Raw genomic sequence first — 19126 nt, 5'->3', positions numbered from 1 at the left:
ATAAATTCTTATTCTTCTATCACTCCTCCCTCTCCACTCTAAACAAACTTAACATTTCTAATTATTTGTTCCATCTATGCCTTCAGCATTTGGACCAGTCTCTTCCACTCCATTGCCCATTTATCAATTAGATAGATTCTTTTTCTTTTGTTGTTTAATTTTTAGAGCTATATATTGTGGATATTAATTCTTTGATGAATGTCTTACAAAGAATGGTAGAAGTAAGATTTCATCTTCCCTCAGCCAAGATGGAGGTTCTTCAATAGTGGCATTATTTACAGTTTGTAAGGCTGTTGAAATTTTAAGATGAGGGAACAAAGTGTGAAGAATCTTCACACTTAAAAATGTACAGGCATCCTTCAGTCACTAATTTCATCTTCGGTTACTCAGTCATTGAAAACCTCAAGTATGCTTTGATCTCGGGATCTTTTCACTTGTCATTCTTCTATTGGCTTGTTTATGAATTCAGGGATTTTTTTCCTTCTTTCTTCTTTGTCATCTGCGCCTAAAACAATATCCAGCTTGTAGTAGGCTCTTAGTAAAAGATTTGTCGAATGAATAACACATTTTGGTAATTAATGACCTGTTAAGTTAAATCCGTGCTTCTAAACTTGATCTTAAATGTGTTGCACATTAAGAGTTAGTTTTGCAGTCTTTTATGGTAAAATAGAGCAAGTAAGGGACAGATTATGGAGTACAGATGATTACAGATGGAGAAATTGTAGGTTGGAGGTATGACTCGCACTTAAATAGGACTAGTAGAACTCTAGATTTTCATGGAGTGTGAATGTTCTCTTCAAGTCCATAATGTGCCCAAGAAGAGGATTAAGTGTCATAGTTACCCTAAGAATATGCAGGTAGAGCTCTGTTACAGTAAACAGCTCATAAAAATATAAAAGCTAAACCAAAGTTTATCTTAGAAAAGATATAAAAGATGGTGCTTTGGTGGACACTAGTGGCTCATAATTGTAATCCTAGCTACTCAGGAGGCTGAGATCTGAGGATCATGGTTCACAGCCAGCCCAGGTAGGAAAGTCTGTGAAACCCTTATCTCCAGTTAAATACCAGAAAACAAGATGTGGATCTGTGGTTCAAAGAGCACTAGTCTTATGCACAAAAGTGTATGGATAATTCCCAAACCCTGAGTTCAAGCTCCCTGACTAACAAAAACAAAAACAAAAACAAAACAAAAGATGCTGCTGAAGCATCATCAGGAGATTTATGTATTCCTGTATAGAAATGACCTATGATTCCTGTTTCCTTTTTTTTAATTTTTGTTGGTCGTGGGGCCTGAACTCTGGGCCTGGGCGCTGTCCCTCAGCTCTTCAGCTCAAGGCTAGCGCTCTACCACTTGAACCATAGCACCACTTCTGGCTTTTTCTGCTTATGTGGTGCTAAGGAATCAAACCCATGCCTCATGCATGCAAGGCAAACACTCTACCACTGAGCCACCTTTCCGTTCCCGTTTTCTAACTGGTACAAATGGAACTTCTGTTTTTGTTCCCGTGTTTATGCCAGTCCTGTGGCTTCAACTCAGGGTTTGTGCTTTTATCTCTGAGCTCTTTTGCTCAAGGCCACTTAAGCATTCTACCACTTGGGCCACAGCTCCACTTTTAGATTTTGGGTTAATTAATTGGAGATAAGAGTCTCACAGACTTTCTTGCCCAGGCTGTCTTTATGATCCTCAGCTCTCATCCTCCTGAGTAGCTAGTGTTAGAAGCATGAGCCACCAGCACCTGGCACAGCCATTCATGTTTTCAAAGAAAAGTTTATTATCAGGTATTTTTTCATTGTGAGGACAGTTTTTCATGCTGATATTCCCATACATGCATGCAAAGGACTTCACTCAGACTCACCCCTTTCATCATTCTCATCTCCCCCTTTTCCTTCTCAAAACAATTCCATCATCCTATTTATAGATGTGTATAAAGTATTTCAACCACAGTCACCCTCATTCATCCTCTGTTAGCCTCTCCACTCCTTTTAGTTTCTGACCCCCAGTAGAAACTGTTTTCCTTCCCTACCATTCTTTTTTTCTTTAGTTTTTGATGCATAGTCATTGTAGAAAGGATTATCACCATGGTATTTCACATGTATATATATTACATTTTAGCCAGATTGACATCTTTGCCAGATGGTGGCATCTTTCCCATTGCAAGCATGCCAAGGTCATCTTCTTTGGAATCTCCTCTTGCTCTTTGACATTCTTGTGTCTCCCTATGTCCCCTTCACTTGTATACTTTACCTTGCTATTCTTTAAGTTTCAGAAGAGAAAGCTTCTCCAAGGAAAAATAGTATTAAGTGTTACAAAGATACACAACTATGGTTCAGTTACAGACTGGATTAAATTCCTCAAAAGGGACTTCAAGATCTTCCAAGAAAAGTTATCATTTTTAGACAGGAAAATTTATAACTCATGTTTATCTATGATAAACTATTGAATAAATATTGAAGTGTTTTAACTTTACATGAATATTGACAACAGCCTTGCTTGTCCCTTTTCTGGGTCCCTGCCATAGTTCAGCAAATGCACAGCATTATTTATTTTTTAACACCATGAGAGAAAAACACCATTTCAAGTGTAAAAAACATGGCTATGTAGACAAACAGACTTTTCAATTAATTTAGAGTTGTTTCAAGAATGAATCCTAAACCCTTAGAGGAGGGACTCAAAGGAGTAACTTGCTAAACATTTGAAATACTATTTATCGAAATGAGCTCCAAGAAATGGAAACATGAGTTTTTTTTTCTGTTATTGTTGCTGGTGGGGGTGGTGGTACTTGTTTCTGTTTTGGACTTTTTCTTTTAGGGGTGATAAGTGGGGGCAGAAAAGGGAAAGATGAACACATGCAGTCATGCACTTCAGTATACCCTATGTGAGAAATGACCTATGTGATTTGTGTGCAAGGATTGGAGGGGGAAACTGGGGAAAAACAATATAAGGGATGACATTGTCCCCCCAAAAGAAATGGACTCACTGACTGACATGAAAATGACACCCCTACTGCACAGCACCTTAATAATAATAATAAAATTATGTTTAAAGAATGAATCCTAGTACATGATAAAGTGAATAAAATACTCATATACTAAACTTATGTTACAGACCCCTCAACAACTGTGATGGCTTTTTTCTATAGTCATCTGGTTCACTACTTGGTATAGTATCTTCAAAACATGGGTCTGAGCCAGGCACCAGTGGCTCGCTCATGCCTGTAATCTTAGCTATTCAGGAGTCTGAGATCTGATGTAGCTCAAAGCTAGGCAGGAAAATCCATGAGACTTTTATGTCTAATCAACCACTAAATAAGGTAGAAGTGGAACTGTGGCTCAAGTAGTAGAGCCCTAGCCATGAGCAAAAAAGCTCAGGCCCTGAGTTAAAGACTCTAGTATTATCATAGAGAGAGGCAAGTGGGGAGAGAGAGGGGAGGGAGACAAAGGGGAAAGAGACAAAGAGATAGAGAGGGAGAGAGAGATAAATAAGAAGAAAAAGCGAAAACAAAAAAATATCCCATGGGCTTGATTTTCCCATAGAAAAGGTTCAACCATATACACTGCAGTTGTAGTCTTTTCTGTGTTGAGGGCATGAAACAAGCAGAGGTTTGTCAATTTCAAAACAGCACAGTGTATTTGTCTATAAAGACACATAACAGCATAAAGGAAATAAAGGGAGGGGAGCATTTCAAGTTAACATCAGGATATATTTTTTTCATCTCTAGGGACCAAGAGGACCAGATGGTTCCCCAGGGGAACAAGGTACACAAGGTGCCCAGGTATTCACTAATTTCCTTGTTTCACGTGCAGTTAGTTACATGTTATTGAGTCCATGCTTCCTACCTTAAAAAATGATATGTCCAAAAAAGATACATACCTTACCAAAATAGAATTCTAAATGTTTATCTGGTGTAAGTTTGAATTTTAAAATACTGAGCTATGTCCTTGACAAGTGTTTTTTTTTTCTGTACACTAACATGTATAAGACAGTACATCAAATTCTTAACTAATTCATCTGGTATTGATATTTTGTTAGGGTGAGAAAGGAAATCAAGGGAAACGAGGGCCTCCTGGTCTTATTGTAAGTAGTAAAACATTTCACTTGAACATTGTAAATATCTGTTTTCTTGATTCTTTCTCCTCTTATTTTGGTAGGGGGCCACTTGACCTAAGCATATTTTTTCTTCTATAGGGTAAGACTGGACACCCTGGAGAGACAGGAGTTCAAGGGAAGCCAGTAAGTATTAAAAAGTAATCAAGTTATAAACAATTTTTATCTGCTTTGGAGTCAGGGATACTAATGCAATGCTTTGAGAATTTTCTGACTAATGAAATTTATATTTATTTGTACTGTGTAATGTGATAGGTTGGTGTATACATATAAATTATGAAGTAAACATCTTTCATCTCTAACATAACTATTATTTGGCATTCAATCTGTTGGACTAAGCGAATACAAATCCTTTTCTTTCACTGTAATTTATTAAGTTACTATTTTACTAACAGCAAACTCAATTAATTTTATTTTTTAAATAGCTAAATTAAGTTACTATTTAAAATACTTACCCACTCTAGGATAGGCTGGTGTTGATAACTGTTACTTTTATTTCAGTCTAGTGATGATAAAATAGGTTTTCTATGAACCCATTTTGAAATAAAATTGTGTCATAAATGTAATGGAACATAATAAAACCAATATAAGAAACTTCTTTGAGGTCTCTTGATAGTTTCTTTTTAGCTCACCAGGAATACTTTTTGGATCTTTGGTATGTGGAGTCAAGTGTGGCATACTTTCTCATTATACTGCTCCAAAGCTTTAAGTATTTTACAATGCTAGATATTTTCCTAATTTTGAATATCTTACTAGAAGTATGCATTTGTCACTTAGATATAAAAAGTTCTGTGATTATAATCACGAAGTAGTAAAGTGTTAAATAAAAGGGCACACACATGCATATAAAAGCATATACACCATGTATAACATTATATAAAAGTATATATTTAAATGAGTATTTTAATCACTTTCATTCTGAATCATAATTTTTATACCACTTTGATGTGACATACGTACTTGTTCAGCTAGTTTAAAGTTATAGAAACATATAACAGTGAAAATAGATTGCAGCTGAGGAGCTAGAAAAGGATAGAATAAAACCTTCTGTTGTAGTAATGTCACTAATGTCACAGTATTTGCTTGTTCCTATTTAAATCTGCTGCCCCCTGCCTGTCATTTACCACAATAGCATTACATTTAACATTGGTCAAACCTAAACCACCAGAGACCTAACAGATTAGAGGGAAAAGAGACTGGGCAAGTCAAGCACTAATGATCGACATTGTATTGCTAACTGAAATCATTCCCAGAGATACATCCTTGGGTCTTAGGCTTTGTCATCTGGGTTTTATTATTATTATTTCAGTGTCAACATTGTTCCTGTGGATTCTGATTATTTAATGCAAGCATGTTACAGTGAGTGCAGAAATTGGGAACTCAAGTTCATTCTTTGCATTTAAGAAAAGTGAGGCCCACAGAAATAAAGTCACTTAACCATTTCCACACCATTAACTTTTCTTTTAAGCCTAGAGAAATGTAATATTTAATGTTTGCCTTCCTCATTCTAATAAAAGATTCTAGAGTCATTTCTTAATTTTATCTCATAGCAAATAAGTCTCCTAGACTGCTGAAAGAGTAAAATTCTCTTATAGATGACATGGATTGGGCATTAAATAATGAGATTATAATAGTTATTGAGATTTACTTACCTCTATGCCTACAATGTCTCTTTAATTGAACTGAGAGAGATCTTAAGAAAGCAAAACACAAGTTTAAAAAAAAAACCTTAGAGATTTTCCTTATCTTTCAGACATGAAACAATGGGCAATCAAACTTATAAAGTCTGAATCAATACTTTTAGTTTCCCAAATCATATAAAAATTATAACTGGTCATACATCATTGATATCTTATCTATTGATTCTATCAGTTGATGATATTAGGATATAAAAATCCTGATTTTTGTACTGCTCTGTTTTACTCTTTAATTCACATTGTGCTTTGAATATTTCAAAATTATAACTTTATTCATGTTTGTGATCATTATGTCTTTCTGATCATCTTACCATTTTAGCATCCAAAAATATGTTTTTCATGAAAATATTTTATTTTTAATGACACTGTTTCTTTTGAAATCTACTTTGATTGCTCATATAATTTCTCCAATCTTCTGGCACTTGCTATTTTTTTTCAGCTTACACATATCTACATATTTATTTTGAATTTATTATACTTGTATCTTGCTTTTATATTCTGATCATATCTGCCTTTTAATTCTAGCATTTGGCTCATTTTCATTTATTAAAATTACTGATAACTGGATTTGGGTCTAGTATTTTATTATTTTTATGTCTTTTTTGCTACTACCTTTAGCTCCTTTTGTCAGCATTAAAAATTGAAAAAACTATCTTATCTATTGATTTTTAGCTGTACTTTTGACTATTATTGTAAGTAGTTGTTCTATTTCAGGGATCAGCAATTTTTTTCTGTAAGTACCATAAAATAAATATTTGTGTTAAATATGGAGCATATATAAGAAACTTGGAGCCAGAGAGACCAATTTACCAATGCTTTGCATTTCATGCTACCATTATTTTATTTATTACATTTACATACCTTATTAATCCCTCATGCAAACTTGTTTTTACTCTAATATAAACAAAATATTATTTATTTTAATATAGATGAAATATGTATATTAGAGAAATATATATGGAAAAGGATGATTTTTTATTTAAGTATTTCTGATATTCTTCAGTTCAGAGTATCTTTTGTTCTGCTTTTCTTGTTTTGCTTTGTTGTTTTGACAAAACTGGGGCTTGAATTTCGGGCTTTATACCCTTGCATGGCTTTTTTGCTCAAAACTGAAACCCTACCACTTGGAGCCATACCTCTACTCCCAAGATTTGTATTTCTAAATGCTGTTTTCCTGAAGTCTTGGACCTTCCTTTAGATTTCTCTTAATGACATTGTCTAATGGTGAATTCTCCTATTTTTATTGCTTTTATTTTATATGCCTTTATTTCTCATCTCCTCTTGAAGGCTGTTTTCACTGGATGGAAGGTTCTGGGTTTTATTGGTTGCATTTTAATTCAAAACTACAAAGAGGCTATTATCTTTGTCCCCAGAATTTGTGATGGAAAGTCCACATTTATCCCTATTATTGATCACCTAGATGTAAATGTATCTTATATTTTATTGCAAACAAACTTGTTGGGGTAAAATACTGATCCTGCTACTTAGTAGCTGTTTAACTTTGTAGAAATTAATTGGGTTCTGTGAACCTTTGTTTTCCTACCTTTAAAATAGATATCTCTCATAGTGATATCAATATTTATTATAATATGTTCATTAGCATAGGCATAGGCTCTCAAATAATGACAATAGTCTTTATTCTGGTTATTATTCTGATCATTACTGAGTCACAGTAACTAATTCTTGTACAAAATGATACATTATTAGTAGCATCTGAAAGCCTTAAGAAATAATTTTTATTGGGTTCCAAATTTTTCTTTTTTTAAGACAACTTTTAGGCACCATTAGCAATACAAAATACATCAATTGCCATCATATCCAAAACACTCTACAAGGACAATTGGGCAGACATTATTCAAAGTTCTAAACTTTGGTTGGTTGGTTGTTTTCGTCTATCAGGCACAGTGAGACCTTCATATTGATCCTGTTCCTTAGGTAGGATCCTGGAGCGAATGAAGAAGACATGATTTTTATTACTGAAAACAGTGCTGCCTTAGCCAGATGGGAGTCAATACATTTATGTACTTCCGTGTTTTAAATGATCCACACTGAACAAAGTATTAATTATAACTTAGAAGATTCTTCCTATCTAAGAATATCTTTTTGAAATATCTTTGAAGCATTTTAGTTGACACATATTTAGGGTGTAGAGTATCATTTTTCAACACATGTATATACAATGCGCAATAATCAACAGGACAAATAGAATATTCCTCACCTTATATTTCTCTGTGTAAAGAAATTTCAATCAAAAGAGCCAGATAGCCCACCAATTCTACTTAAGTATACAGCCAAAAGAATGAACAAAAACAGAGCGGAGGCACACTCACACTCAGATACAGTGTTCCCAGCAACTCATTCATAATAGTGAAAAGGTAGAATCAACTCAAGTGTTTACTGGCCGGCAGCCAAAAGGTAGCATTACACATAAAATGGAAAAGTAGTCAGCTTTAAAAAGAAAGCAAATGTGGACCCGTGCCACCACAAGGATGAACCTTGAAGGCATTCTACAAAGTGAAATAATCTAGACCTAACAGTACAGATGTTATATGATCCTACTTATGGGAGGAAGCATGTTCAGTGACCAAAAACAGGATGGTTATAAGAAAACAGGGGAAGCAGAGATGAAGAATTAGTGTTTACCTGGTACCGAGTTTCATTCAGAAGATGAACAAGGTCTGGAAATGAATGGTAGTAGTCATTGTTCAACAATGTGAACAAGTTTCATGCCAAAGTAATGTATAATTAAAAGTGCTAAAGGGTAGATTTCCTTTTATGTATATTTTTTACAACCAAAGAATATAAAAAGATGTAAGAAGAATCCAAACGAAAGTTAAGGTAAGAAAATAAAAACATTTTTAAGCACTACTTGTCCTACAAGTTTCTCATTCATTCATTCAGGGATTACAGGGACTCCCTGGCAATACAGGAGACAGGGGACCTGCAGGAGAACCAGTAAGTTTATCTTTGTGCAATTTATAATTTTTTCCATTGCTATTGCTCTGCAGTATTGCGACACACATTTTAGAAAGCATTATTTAAAGTTATTAAGTAGAATGGCTACATTGCTATCATGTAGAGAATGATAACATTTTTGTCATGTATAGTGATGCCTTTCTAGCTTCATCAGTCTAATTTTGTACTGTTTCTCCATACATGTTAAAGCAAAGCATATTTTTATTGTCAATGAAGACTACTTTTACTGAATCCCAGAAATTCTCTTTCTGAATGTCTGGCTCTTATAAGTATTACACTCACACACACTTGCACACACATTTATGAGGCTAACTATAAACTAAACGATCATATAGAGAAGCCAAACTCTACATCTGATGGATCAAAAAGTATAAACATGACAGAAAGGCTATACATCAACAATGCCAAAACTTTTACATCATTATTTTGCACATTTCATTTAATTGTAGAGTCTCCAAGGACATTGATTTGTGAAAAGGAAAGATCTAGTCGCATCTACTTTCCTACAATGTATTCTTTATTGTTAATGAGGTCATGGTTCTGATTAATCATGTAAGATGTAAGATGCTGTAATGTGCTCCTAAGATTTACAATACAGTACAGTCTTTCATGCCATGGATTTGATTTTATCATCAGTTGACACATAGGTTTAGAAGTGACCTTTGTATAATTCATTTAGTTAGTAGTAAGTGGAATATTCTAATAAAGTAATCTTACCAAACTGTATTGATTCCCTGTTATGTGTTTAGCCTATGATATAAAGTCTCCAAACAAATCATAATGCTTTGACAATACATATAAGTTTTTTCCTAAGATATGACTGACATTGATTTTATACAAGTAAATCCTTTTTGGTTTTCTTTCTATTTTGTATGACTTAACCTGCCATCCCAGTTCTAATATTTATTTGACCTCAAATAATGTAAGTCTTTTTAGCATAGTTTACTTAAATATCTGTTTCCCTGGAAGAGTCTGTAAACTCCTTGTGACCAACTCTTTGATCTTTATAATCTCCTTTCCTGGCACAATGTCTGATATATTAAATCACTCAGTGATTTAAATTGAATTGACAAAAGTCATTTACCTATAGTGTACTCATTCAGCCAGATGTAACATGGCATGAGGTGAAATGGAATAAAAAATGATGAATCTTAATGAAGACACCCAGGTAGAGATAAATGTGTCAGTAAAGCTACGTCAGTAGTACATTCATGTTACTTCGGATTTATACAAGGAAAGACTTGTTAACTAAATCTCAAATCCACATGCAGGTCATAAGGTTGTGGGGCTAGTAAATGAAATTTAAATCAATGGATATAATAGCCATTGTGTCGGGAATTTGAACTGTCTGATTAAATCACAGAAAAGAAATGCTGAGCTGCTGAGCACTGTGGTTCATACCTGTAATCCCAATTACTCACAAGGTGTAAATTGGGAGGAATATAGTTTGAGGCCAGCATGGGCAAGAATTCAGTGAGATTTCATCTCAACAAAAAAAGCTTAACATAGTAGTTTACACCTGTCATCACACCCATGGGAGGTTTAACAACATGAAACACAAATCAGACCACACAAAGTAGAAAGTGCAAGACTCTACCTGAAAGATAACTAAAGCTTAGGGTCAAGACTCAAGTGATACAGTACTTAATAAGTGAAAAGCCCTGACTTCAAACCAAAAATCATTTTTTAAGTAAAAGAAAGAGAAAGAAAAGAAAGAAGAGGAGAAACAGGAGTAAATTGAAGAACACACTAAAAAATTGTTGGAACACATCTAAATTTTAATATAATAAAACAAGTACTATAATATAGGAAAATTTTAAAACTGGCTTCCTTATTATTTGTAAGCATTTCTATTTGAATAGGGGACCACTTGTCTATTCAGTCAGTCAATAAATATTTATTAAGAGTCTGCACTAGGTACATAGTGGTTAACACAGAATTTTCATGCTGGTAATAGAAAAACATATTTAAGCAATCTGAGATATAAATGGAGATTTACAAACTAAAATAAAACTATAAACCATTGCCATTGATATCTCCTTCAAACACTAACAACTGTGGATCCTCAAGCCAATCCCATAATAAGGTACATTTTGTTCTTATAATCCACACCTGTATTATGATATACTTTAAATTATCTCGTATTATGTATAATACATAGTAATGTAACTGCTATGTAAATAGGGTATATTGTTTATGGAATAATTCCAAGAAAATGCCTTTGCATATTTACTACAGACACATTTTTAAAAATATTTTGTCTGTAACTGGTTGAATGCATAGATGTAGGGCCAATACAGAAGGAGCCTGTTGAAGAATTCTGATCTAAGAAAGTTTCTAAGAAATAAACCATCATAGACTAGAGGAAAGTCATAGTCTTAGGGGAAGCTTCCATTGAGCGTAAGAAAGATGTGATCTGAAAGATGCATAGTAGTCATTTGGACCAAGAAGAGGAATGGTCATGCCAGAGAAAAGTCATTAGGTAGGAGAAAGCACTACATATTTACCTGAAGGCTGACTGGACACATAACCAGCATGGCTAGGGCTCAGTAAATGTAAAATGAGAATGGAAAGAGTGTCAGGTGACAAACACACAGCTTCATGTGACCTCTTCCCAAGGACTTGCAGGTTTTTTTTATTAGAATAAATGGATGTCATCAGAGAGGTGAAGCAATGATGAATTATTATTTTGTAAATATCACTCAAACTACAAAGTAGAAGGAGCCAATGATCCAAATAAAAGATGGTGGAAGCTATTTGATTCGCAGAGAAAAGGAAGTATGACTTGTGTAGGGCATTGACTGGTAAATGCTGGGACAAGACTGCAAACTCAAAGTGAACTTCTGAAGTCTGACATTTGTTCTGAGTCAGTGACTATGTAACAGCCGGTCTTCATTTTGACCAATTGTTTTAAACGTGCTATTTATGGGTTCACATTCACCTAAGCATTGCTTCTTCCTTCTGCTGCTGTGAAGAGCAGAGAGGAACATCTTTCAGTTGGTAAACTAAGCAGAATGCCCTGCTGTCAAGCCCAAGTAAACTTAGGCTGACCCGAGACCAGGGCAAGCACAGTATCTCCTACTATCTTTTTTTTTTTTTTTTTTTGGTGGGTTTCAGGGCTTGAACTCTGGGCCTGGGCGCTGTCCCTCAGCTCTTCAGCTCAAGGCTAGCGCTCTACCACTTGAGCCACCGCGCCACTTCCGGCTTTTTTCTTTTTGCTTATGTGGTGCTGAGGAATCGAACCCAGGGCCTCGAGCATGCAAGGCAAGCGCTCTACCACTGAGCCACCTTCCCAGCCCCTTGATAAAACTTTTGTAGACTGTAAAATAAAGTTAATTTTATCAAGTATATAACATAAAGAATACTCTCAACGTGTTTCCTTCCATATTTACAAAATAAGTCCCAAAGAGCAGAAGTGATTTTGTAAGAATCTAATTTTTCTTTATTTATATTTTGCCATGGTAGGGCTCAAACCCAGGGCCCTGCACATGCTAGGCAAGTGCTCTGCCATAAAGCCATATCTCCAACCCTAGTGAATATTGTTTCCATTTCATAATCATGAGTTTCATCCTGTACCCCAAATAGTCCATCTTGTATATTCATGTCAATGTCTGTCTGTTTGCTTGCTTGTTTTTAGGTATAAATTCTGAGAGAAAATATGCTATATTTGTGTTTTTGAATCTGCCTTATTTTGTTTAACATTAAGATGATTTTCAGTTCCACCCATTTTGCTGTAAATGAGTTACTTTCATTCTTCTTTGTGATTAAATAATATTCCATAACTTTTTAGGCATTCATTCATTGTTGGACACCTAGGCTATTCCATAATTTGGCTGTTATGAAATGTACAGCAATAAACACAGGTGTACAGGTATCTCTATTGTGTACCAACTTTGATTCCAATAGACATATAATTAACCACAGCATTTACATTGTGGTCCTGTTTTTAGTGTATTTGAGGCACCTCCAAAACAATTTCATAACTAGCCAGACTAATTTACATTCCTGTCAATCTTGTGCAAGTTCCTTTTTTTTTTTTTACCACATTCTCTCCAACATTTACTGTTGTTTTCTTGATGGTGGCTAGCTGCCTGAGAGGAAATGGAATTTCAGTATCATTTTGATCTGCATTTCTTTGATGATTAATGAAGTTGAACATTTCTTCATGTACTTATTGGCTATTTTGTACATCTTTTGAAAACTGTCTATTCAGTTTGTGTACTTATACATTTGATAGGTTTATTCTTGTTTTCTTCTATTCTTTTTTAAAATTTTTTACTGTGAATATACTGTGCAGAGGTTACATTTACATTAGTAAGGTAATGAGTACATTTCCTCTTGAGCGTTGTTACACCTTCCATCCCTTCTCTCCCCACCTCTCCCCCAACTTCTCCTCCCCCCACCAATTTGTAAAGTTCATTTTTAACACAGTTAGTCAGCCTGTATCCTTGCTTCAGCATTTTGTTATTTCCCTTCCATTCCCCCAATTAGAAATGGATACATTTATTCTTTTAGTGTTTGAGTTCTTTATGTATTCTAGATATTCATATCAGGTGAATAAGTGGCAAGATTCTTTTCCATGCTCTACTCTGTCTCCTCACCCTTGTAATTGTTTCTTTTACAGTGCATTTTTTTTACTTTAATGTAATTCCACTTGTTAATTCTTGCTCATCTCTGTGAGCTATTGAAGTCCTGTTCAGAAAATTGTTGCCTATGCCTGTATCTAGAAATGTTCTCTTATAGTAGTTTCAGAACTTATATTAAGACCTTCATTTTGAATTGATGTTTGTACAAGATAAAATCTAAGTTTCAGTGTTCTGCATTTAGTTATCTACATATACAAGTTACCAAGTTTCTTATCATTTATGCAAGATTTTGGCACCCTTGTGAGAATCAGAGGACTAGTTGTATGGATCTGTTTCACACTCTATTACATTACTTTATATGTCTGTTTTTGTTCTAATAACAAGCAGTTTTTATTATTTGGCCTCTGCAGTATAATTTGAAGTGGGCTGTTGTGATATTTCTCAGTATTGCTCTTTTTACTCAAGATTGTGTCAGTTCTTTGGGTTCTTTTATGCTCCCATGTGAATTTTATTTTTTATTTTTTTTATTTTTTACAAAGAATATCATTGAAATTTTGGTGGGGGTTACATTGGATCTGTTGATCCCTTTTGATGCTCTGTTTGCTTCTACAATACTAAATCGGCTAATCCATGAACATGGGAAGTCTTTCCATCTTCTAGTGTCTTCTTTGTCTTCTTTCTTCTTTGTATAAGTCTTCCACCTCTGTTAATTCCAAGGTTAATTATTTTCTTTCTTTTTTGAGGTTTCTGTGAATGGAATTAGGTTGGTGATTTCATTCTTAGCATGTTTGCTTTTGGTATGGAGGAAAGATACTCGTTCTTCTATGATTTTCATATCCTGCTTCTTTGCTGAAAGTGTTTATCAGATCCAAGATATTTCTAATAAAACTTTTAGGATTTTTAAAATAAAAGATTGTATCATCTGAAAGCAAGGATATTTTGATTTCTTCAGTTCATATTCATCTTCTTTTTGCTTCTGTCTCTTACTTTAATGATCTGGCTAAGAATGTATACACTATTTTAAGTGGGGAGGGAGTGATCACCTAAGCTTCTTTCCTGATTTTTGAGAACGTTTCATTAAAGTTTTTTTAATTTTTATTTATTTTTTATTGTGAAGATACTGTACAGAGGGGTTACAATTACAGGGCCAAATAATGAGTACATTTCTTATCAAGCATTGTAGCCTCCTCCTTTGTTTCCCCTTCCCATCCCTACCCATCCTCCCCCCCCCCTCACCCAATCCTCCCCGCCCCGCCCCCCACCAAAGTTGTAAAATTCGTTTTCAACATAACAACTTTTTCTCATTGTTGCAACGGGTCCACCTGTATCCTTATTTAAATGACTTGTTTTAAAGTTTTTTTATATTTGGTCACCTACGGCTTCAGGTTCATTATATTTTTATTATATTACTTTGAGGTTATATTTATCTCTTCCTAGATTCTCTACAGATTTTATAATGAAAGAATGTTGAATTACATCACATAGTTTTTGGTATTTACTGAGATGATTGTGTGGGATCTTTTCCTTGATGCTATTAATGTGCTATATTGCATTTATTGATTGCATTATTTATTTATGTATTGCACTTTGTATATGTTGACTAATTCTGTGCTCTAGAATTAAATCAACTTGATCATGGTTTATGTATTTAGAATGTGTTATAGAATTCAATTGCAAGTATTTTATTTAAAATTCATTAGGGAAATTGGCCTATAGGGTGTGTGTGTGTGTGTGTGTGTGTGTGTGTGTGTGTGTGTGTGTCTGTCTGTCTGTCTGTCTGTCTGACTATCTTTGTCTGGTTTTGTTATGAGGATAACACTGGCTTTATAAAATGGACATTTATTTTATGGGATAGTTTGAAAAACAATGGCATTAGTCCTTTAAAAATCTCATTGTAAACTGGGCAATGGTGGCTCACGCCTGTAATCCTAGCTACTCAGGAGGCTGAGATCTGAGGGTTGTGATTCAAAGCCATCCTGGGCAGGAAATTCTGTGAGACTCTTATCTCCAAATAACCACCAGAAAACTGGAAGTCGTGCTGTGGCTCAAGTGGTTGCATTGAGCTGAAGAGCTGAGGGACAACATAGCACTCACACCCAGAGTTCAAACCCCACACACACATCCCCAAAAAATCTCCTGGTATTTTGCAATGAATCTATCTAATCCTGGACTGTTCTTCTTTAGAAGACTATTACTATTTTGATCTCATTGATCATTATAGATCTATCTGCTTAAGTAGTTTATATCATCTTGGTTCAAATTTGAAATGTATGTGTCTAGAAATTTATCCATGACTTCTAATTTTTTTCATTTATTAGATTATAAATGTTCAAAACATTTCTTAGTGATCCTCAAAATTCAGTGTTATCAGTTGTAATATCACCCTTTTCATCTCTAATTCATTGATTTGCATCTTCTCTCTGTTACTTTTGGTTAGTCTGACTAAAGGCCTGCCAAACTTGTTTAACTCAATTCTGTTTCAATATTCTTTATTTTTGTTTTTTTTCTTCATTTCATTAATTACTACCATGATTTTTTTTCCTTTCCATGTACTAATTCTGGGTTCCCAGCCCTTAGTTGTTGTGAGACAGTATCTTACCACGTAGCTCAGGCTCATGTGGAATTTGCGTGCTTCTGCTTCCATGTACCAAGTACTGAAATCACAGGTGTATACCACCATGACTAGCAGAACCTAGTTTTAGACATACAAAGTTCTGTTCCAGCAGTTCTTTATTTGAAATGACAGACGAAAAAAGCTTTCCCTCCACTCATTCAGAGTTGACTTGATAGCTTTGCATGCTATGATGCTGTATCCTTTATAGAAATAATTTTAAAGTGACCCTATTGTGTATATAAAATGTATTTGTTATAATTTGTTATAATTATAAATTAGGAACCTTTTTCTGTTGTTAACATTAGCATTCATTTGTTTCATCCTGCCTCCTATGAAGCTACTCACACTTGGTCCCCACTCTGCCTTCTCAGTAGCACTTGTCAATCTTGATAGTTTACTAACATTATTTTGACAGCTCTATTCCATTCTCACCTTTACCTCTTATACAAGTTACTGATTTATTGTTGCCTTTCCAGATACCCAGCCAGAAAGCCCACAAACATCTCAAATATAAAACTATCTAAATTAAATCAATCCCTTTTCTATTCTTCCTTATTTTACTCCCATTATTTAACCATTGTTTCCAATAACCCCAAACTGACATTCACCCTGGACTACTCTCCTCTGCCTCATTTTTTCCAGATAGCAATCTTTAACCTTTAAACAAGCCCCTTGTTGTCTCTAGCCTACACTTTCCATCTTGCATCTTTCCATTCCTTTATCCTTGCCAGTGTGCTCATTCTTCATACTATGCCATGTCTCCTCCACCTCCCACCATTCCATCAGCTACTTGTTGAACAGGCCTGCAGAAGTTAGGTCAATTACAGTGTTGTTTATTATGCGAAAACTGGGCAATATCCGAAAGATTATGGGAACTCTTGGAAATATTAATGTTAAAAGCAAAGTAACAACACTTTTGTTGAAACATTTATTTCCCCATGTCTTCTACCTTTGTTCACTTATTTCTCATTCCTCAATTATGCCATTTCTTCTTATTGCATGTTTTGTCTCTGATTGTTTTAGTTTATGATCTTTCTCAAACTGCAGCCAAATCAATGATCACTGCATTACAATATACAATATATTAGACCTACTGACATGCATAGTTACAGAATACTACAAAAATACAGCAGTGAGTTCTTAAACTTGCCTGAGGAAGGAAAAAATAAGCTACATTGGGAGGGATGGCAAGATGAATTTTAAAGAAGAAAGGAGCATTAGCTGTACGGAAAGAGGAAATGGGTTTAGGTTATTCTATAAACAGGCACAGTATAAGAAAGAGCCCTCAAATGCTAAGCAGTATAAGTTCTTTGATGCTTGAATTCAAAGCAAAAAAACAACAACAAAAAACAGGTAGTGGAGCTGGGTGCTGGTAGCTCACACCTATAATCTTAGGTGATCAGGAGGTTGAAGTCTGAGGAATGCTCAGTTCAAAGCTAGCCTAGGCCAAGAACATGTGTGAGACTCTTATCTCAAACTAACCAGAAAAAAAAAAGCCAATAGTGGAGCTGAGCTCAGTGGTAAGCACTAGCCTTGAGCAAATAATCTCAGGGATACTGCCCAGGCCCTGAGTTCAAGCCCCAGGACCGGCATAAATACATACATACAAACATACATACATACATACATACATACATACATACATACATACATACATACATACATACAAACATACATACATGCATACATACATACATACACAAATGATAGAAGTAAAGGTAAATCATAAAAATGATGTATGCTGTTAAGTGTGAGTTTTTTTACTCTATAAGATTTTAAGAAATATAGATAAATACAGTGATAATATCAGCTTTGTATTTTGAGAAACTATTACTAGCAACTGCGTGAAAGATGTATTGGGCACCACAAGAGTCACAACAGGGCTGCCTAGTTTAAGGCGGTTGCACTGAAGCAGGCAAGGAATGATGGAGGGCTGAACTAAAGCAGTGAACAGAGAAATGTTTGTTATGTAAATTCGGCAGAACCTCCATATGTGTGGAATTTGGAAAGTAAAGATGAAAGAGATGTTAAAAATGATTCTCAGATTTTTAACTTACATGACAGGATGTGACCATATGTTTCCTGAGTCCGTCAAAGAAGACTGTTAGGGAGGTCCAGGTCACAACTGGCCCAGGGTAAGCAGCTAACAAACAACAGAACTTGACTATAACCTGACTCAAAGGTCACAATTGCCACTCATTCTATGCTGCAGCCTCTGAGCCTGAAGAAAGCTGGGAGAAATCATACCTAACAGGTGACATTTTAAAGGACTAGATCACTCTATTGAGATAAAGATAAAATGAGGGAAAGGGTAACAAGTTTGACAAGAAATGTACTTATTACCTAATTTATGGAACTGTAACCCCTCTGTATATCAGTTTGACAATTAAAAACAGTAAAAAAATAGATTTCATTCAGCAGATTTTGACTTGAGTTAAATATGATAGGTTAGAATACTGATTAAGAATAGAAGCCCAAAGACAGACAAAAGGTAAGCTATGCCTCATTAAAAGTCAAACTGAGGTCGGGATATTGAATTTGCATTTTGCATTTGTAATGATTTGGTCATCATCATAATATTAATACTTAACTATGGAGCACTTTAGATGTGACTAGTAGTATTTGCATACTTTATCCATGAATCCTCATAACTTCATAGACATGCATTGATTATCTCTATTATATAGATAAAGAAACTATGGCATGAAATTACTTGAGAGCAATAGCTAGTAGTCATATAGATTTTAAGTTTCAACATAGACATTTTGCCTCCAGAAACCAGGCTGTCAGTCCTAGTGTCTCTCACCATGTATTAAGCCACTTTAAACAGTGTATAGATTTCCCATGCAATATATTTCTGAGAATAGAAATAGCGAACATTCAGGGTGCAGTGTCTCATGCCTATAATTCTAGCTACTCAGGAGGGAGGCTGAAATTTGAGGATCGTGGTTCAGAGCAAGCTTGATAAGGAAACTCTGTGAGACTTATGATAAGAAATTTACTCATTACCCACAAATAAAATAAAATAAAATAAATTAAAAAAAAGAAATTTACTCATTACCTTGCTCATGTGATTGTAACCCCTCTGTACAGTATTTTCACAATAAAAAAACTTATTAAAAAAATAACCAAAATGTGGGCTGGGAAG

The 19126-nt window shown here is 34.8% G+C and overlaps 1 protein-coding gene across 1 annotated transcript in view; it reads left to right on the top strand.

Annotated features, from left to right (window-relative positions):
• The window catches only part of Col24a1 (collagen, type XXIV, alpha 1), a 280847-nt gene that overhangs the window by 167928 nt on the left and 93793 nt on the right, over window positions 1–19126 (top strand). The window contains exons 28-31 of the mRNA XM_013018210.1: window positions 3720–3773; window positions 4031–4075; window positions 4187–4231; window positions 8704–8757. Of these exons, the coding sequence (XP_012873664.1) occupies window positions 3720–3773; window positions 4031–4075; window positions 4187–4231; window positions 8704–8757 (198 nt within the window). The remainder of the gene's footprint in view (window positions 1–3719; window positions 3774–4030; window positions 4076–4186; window positions 4232–8703; window positions 8758–19126) is intronic.

This window comes from Dipodomys ordii, unplaced genomic scaffold (assembly GCF_000151885.1).
Source record: "Dipodomys ordii isolate 6190 unplaced genomic scaffold, Dord_2.0 Scaffold39, whole genome shotgun sequence".
Taxonomy (NCBI): Eukaryota; Metazoa; Chordata; class Mammalia; order Rodentia; family Heteromyidae; genus Dipodomys; species Dipodomys ordii.
The sequence above is the reverse complement of the archived record's forward strand: the minus strand, read 5'-3'. Positions and strand labels throughout refer to the sequence as shown.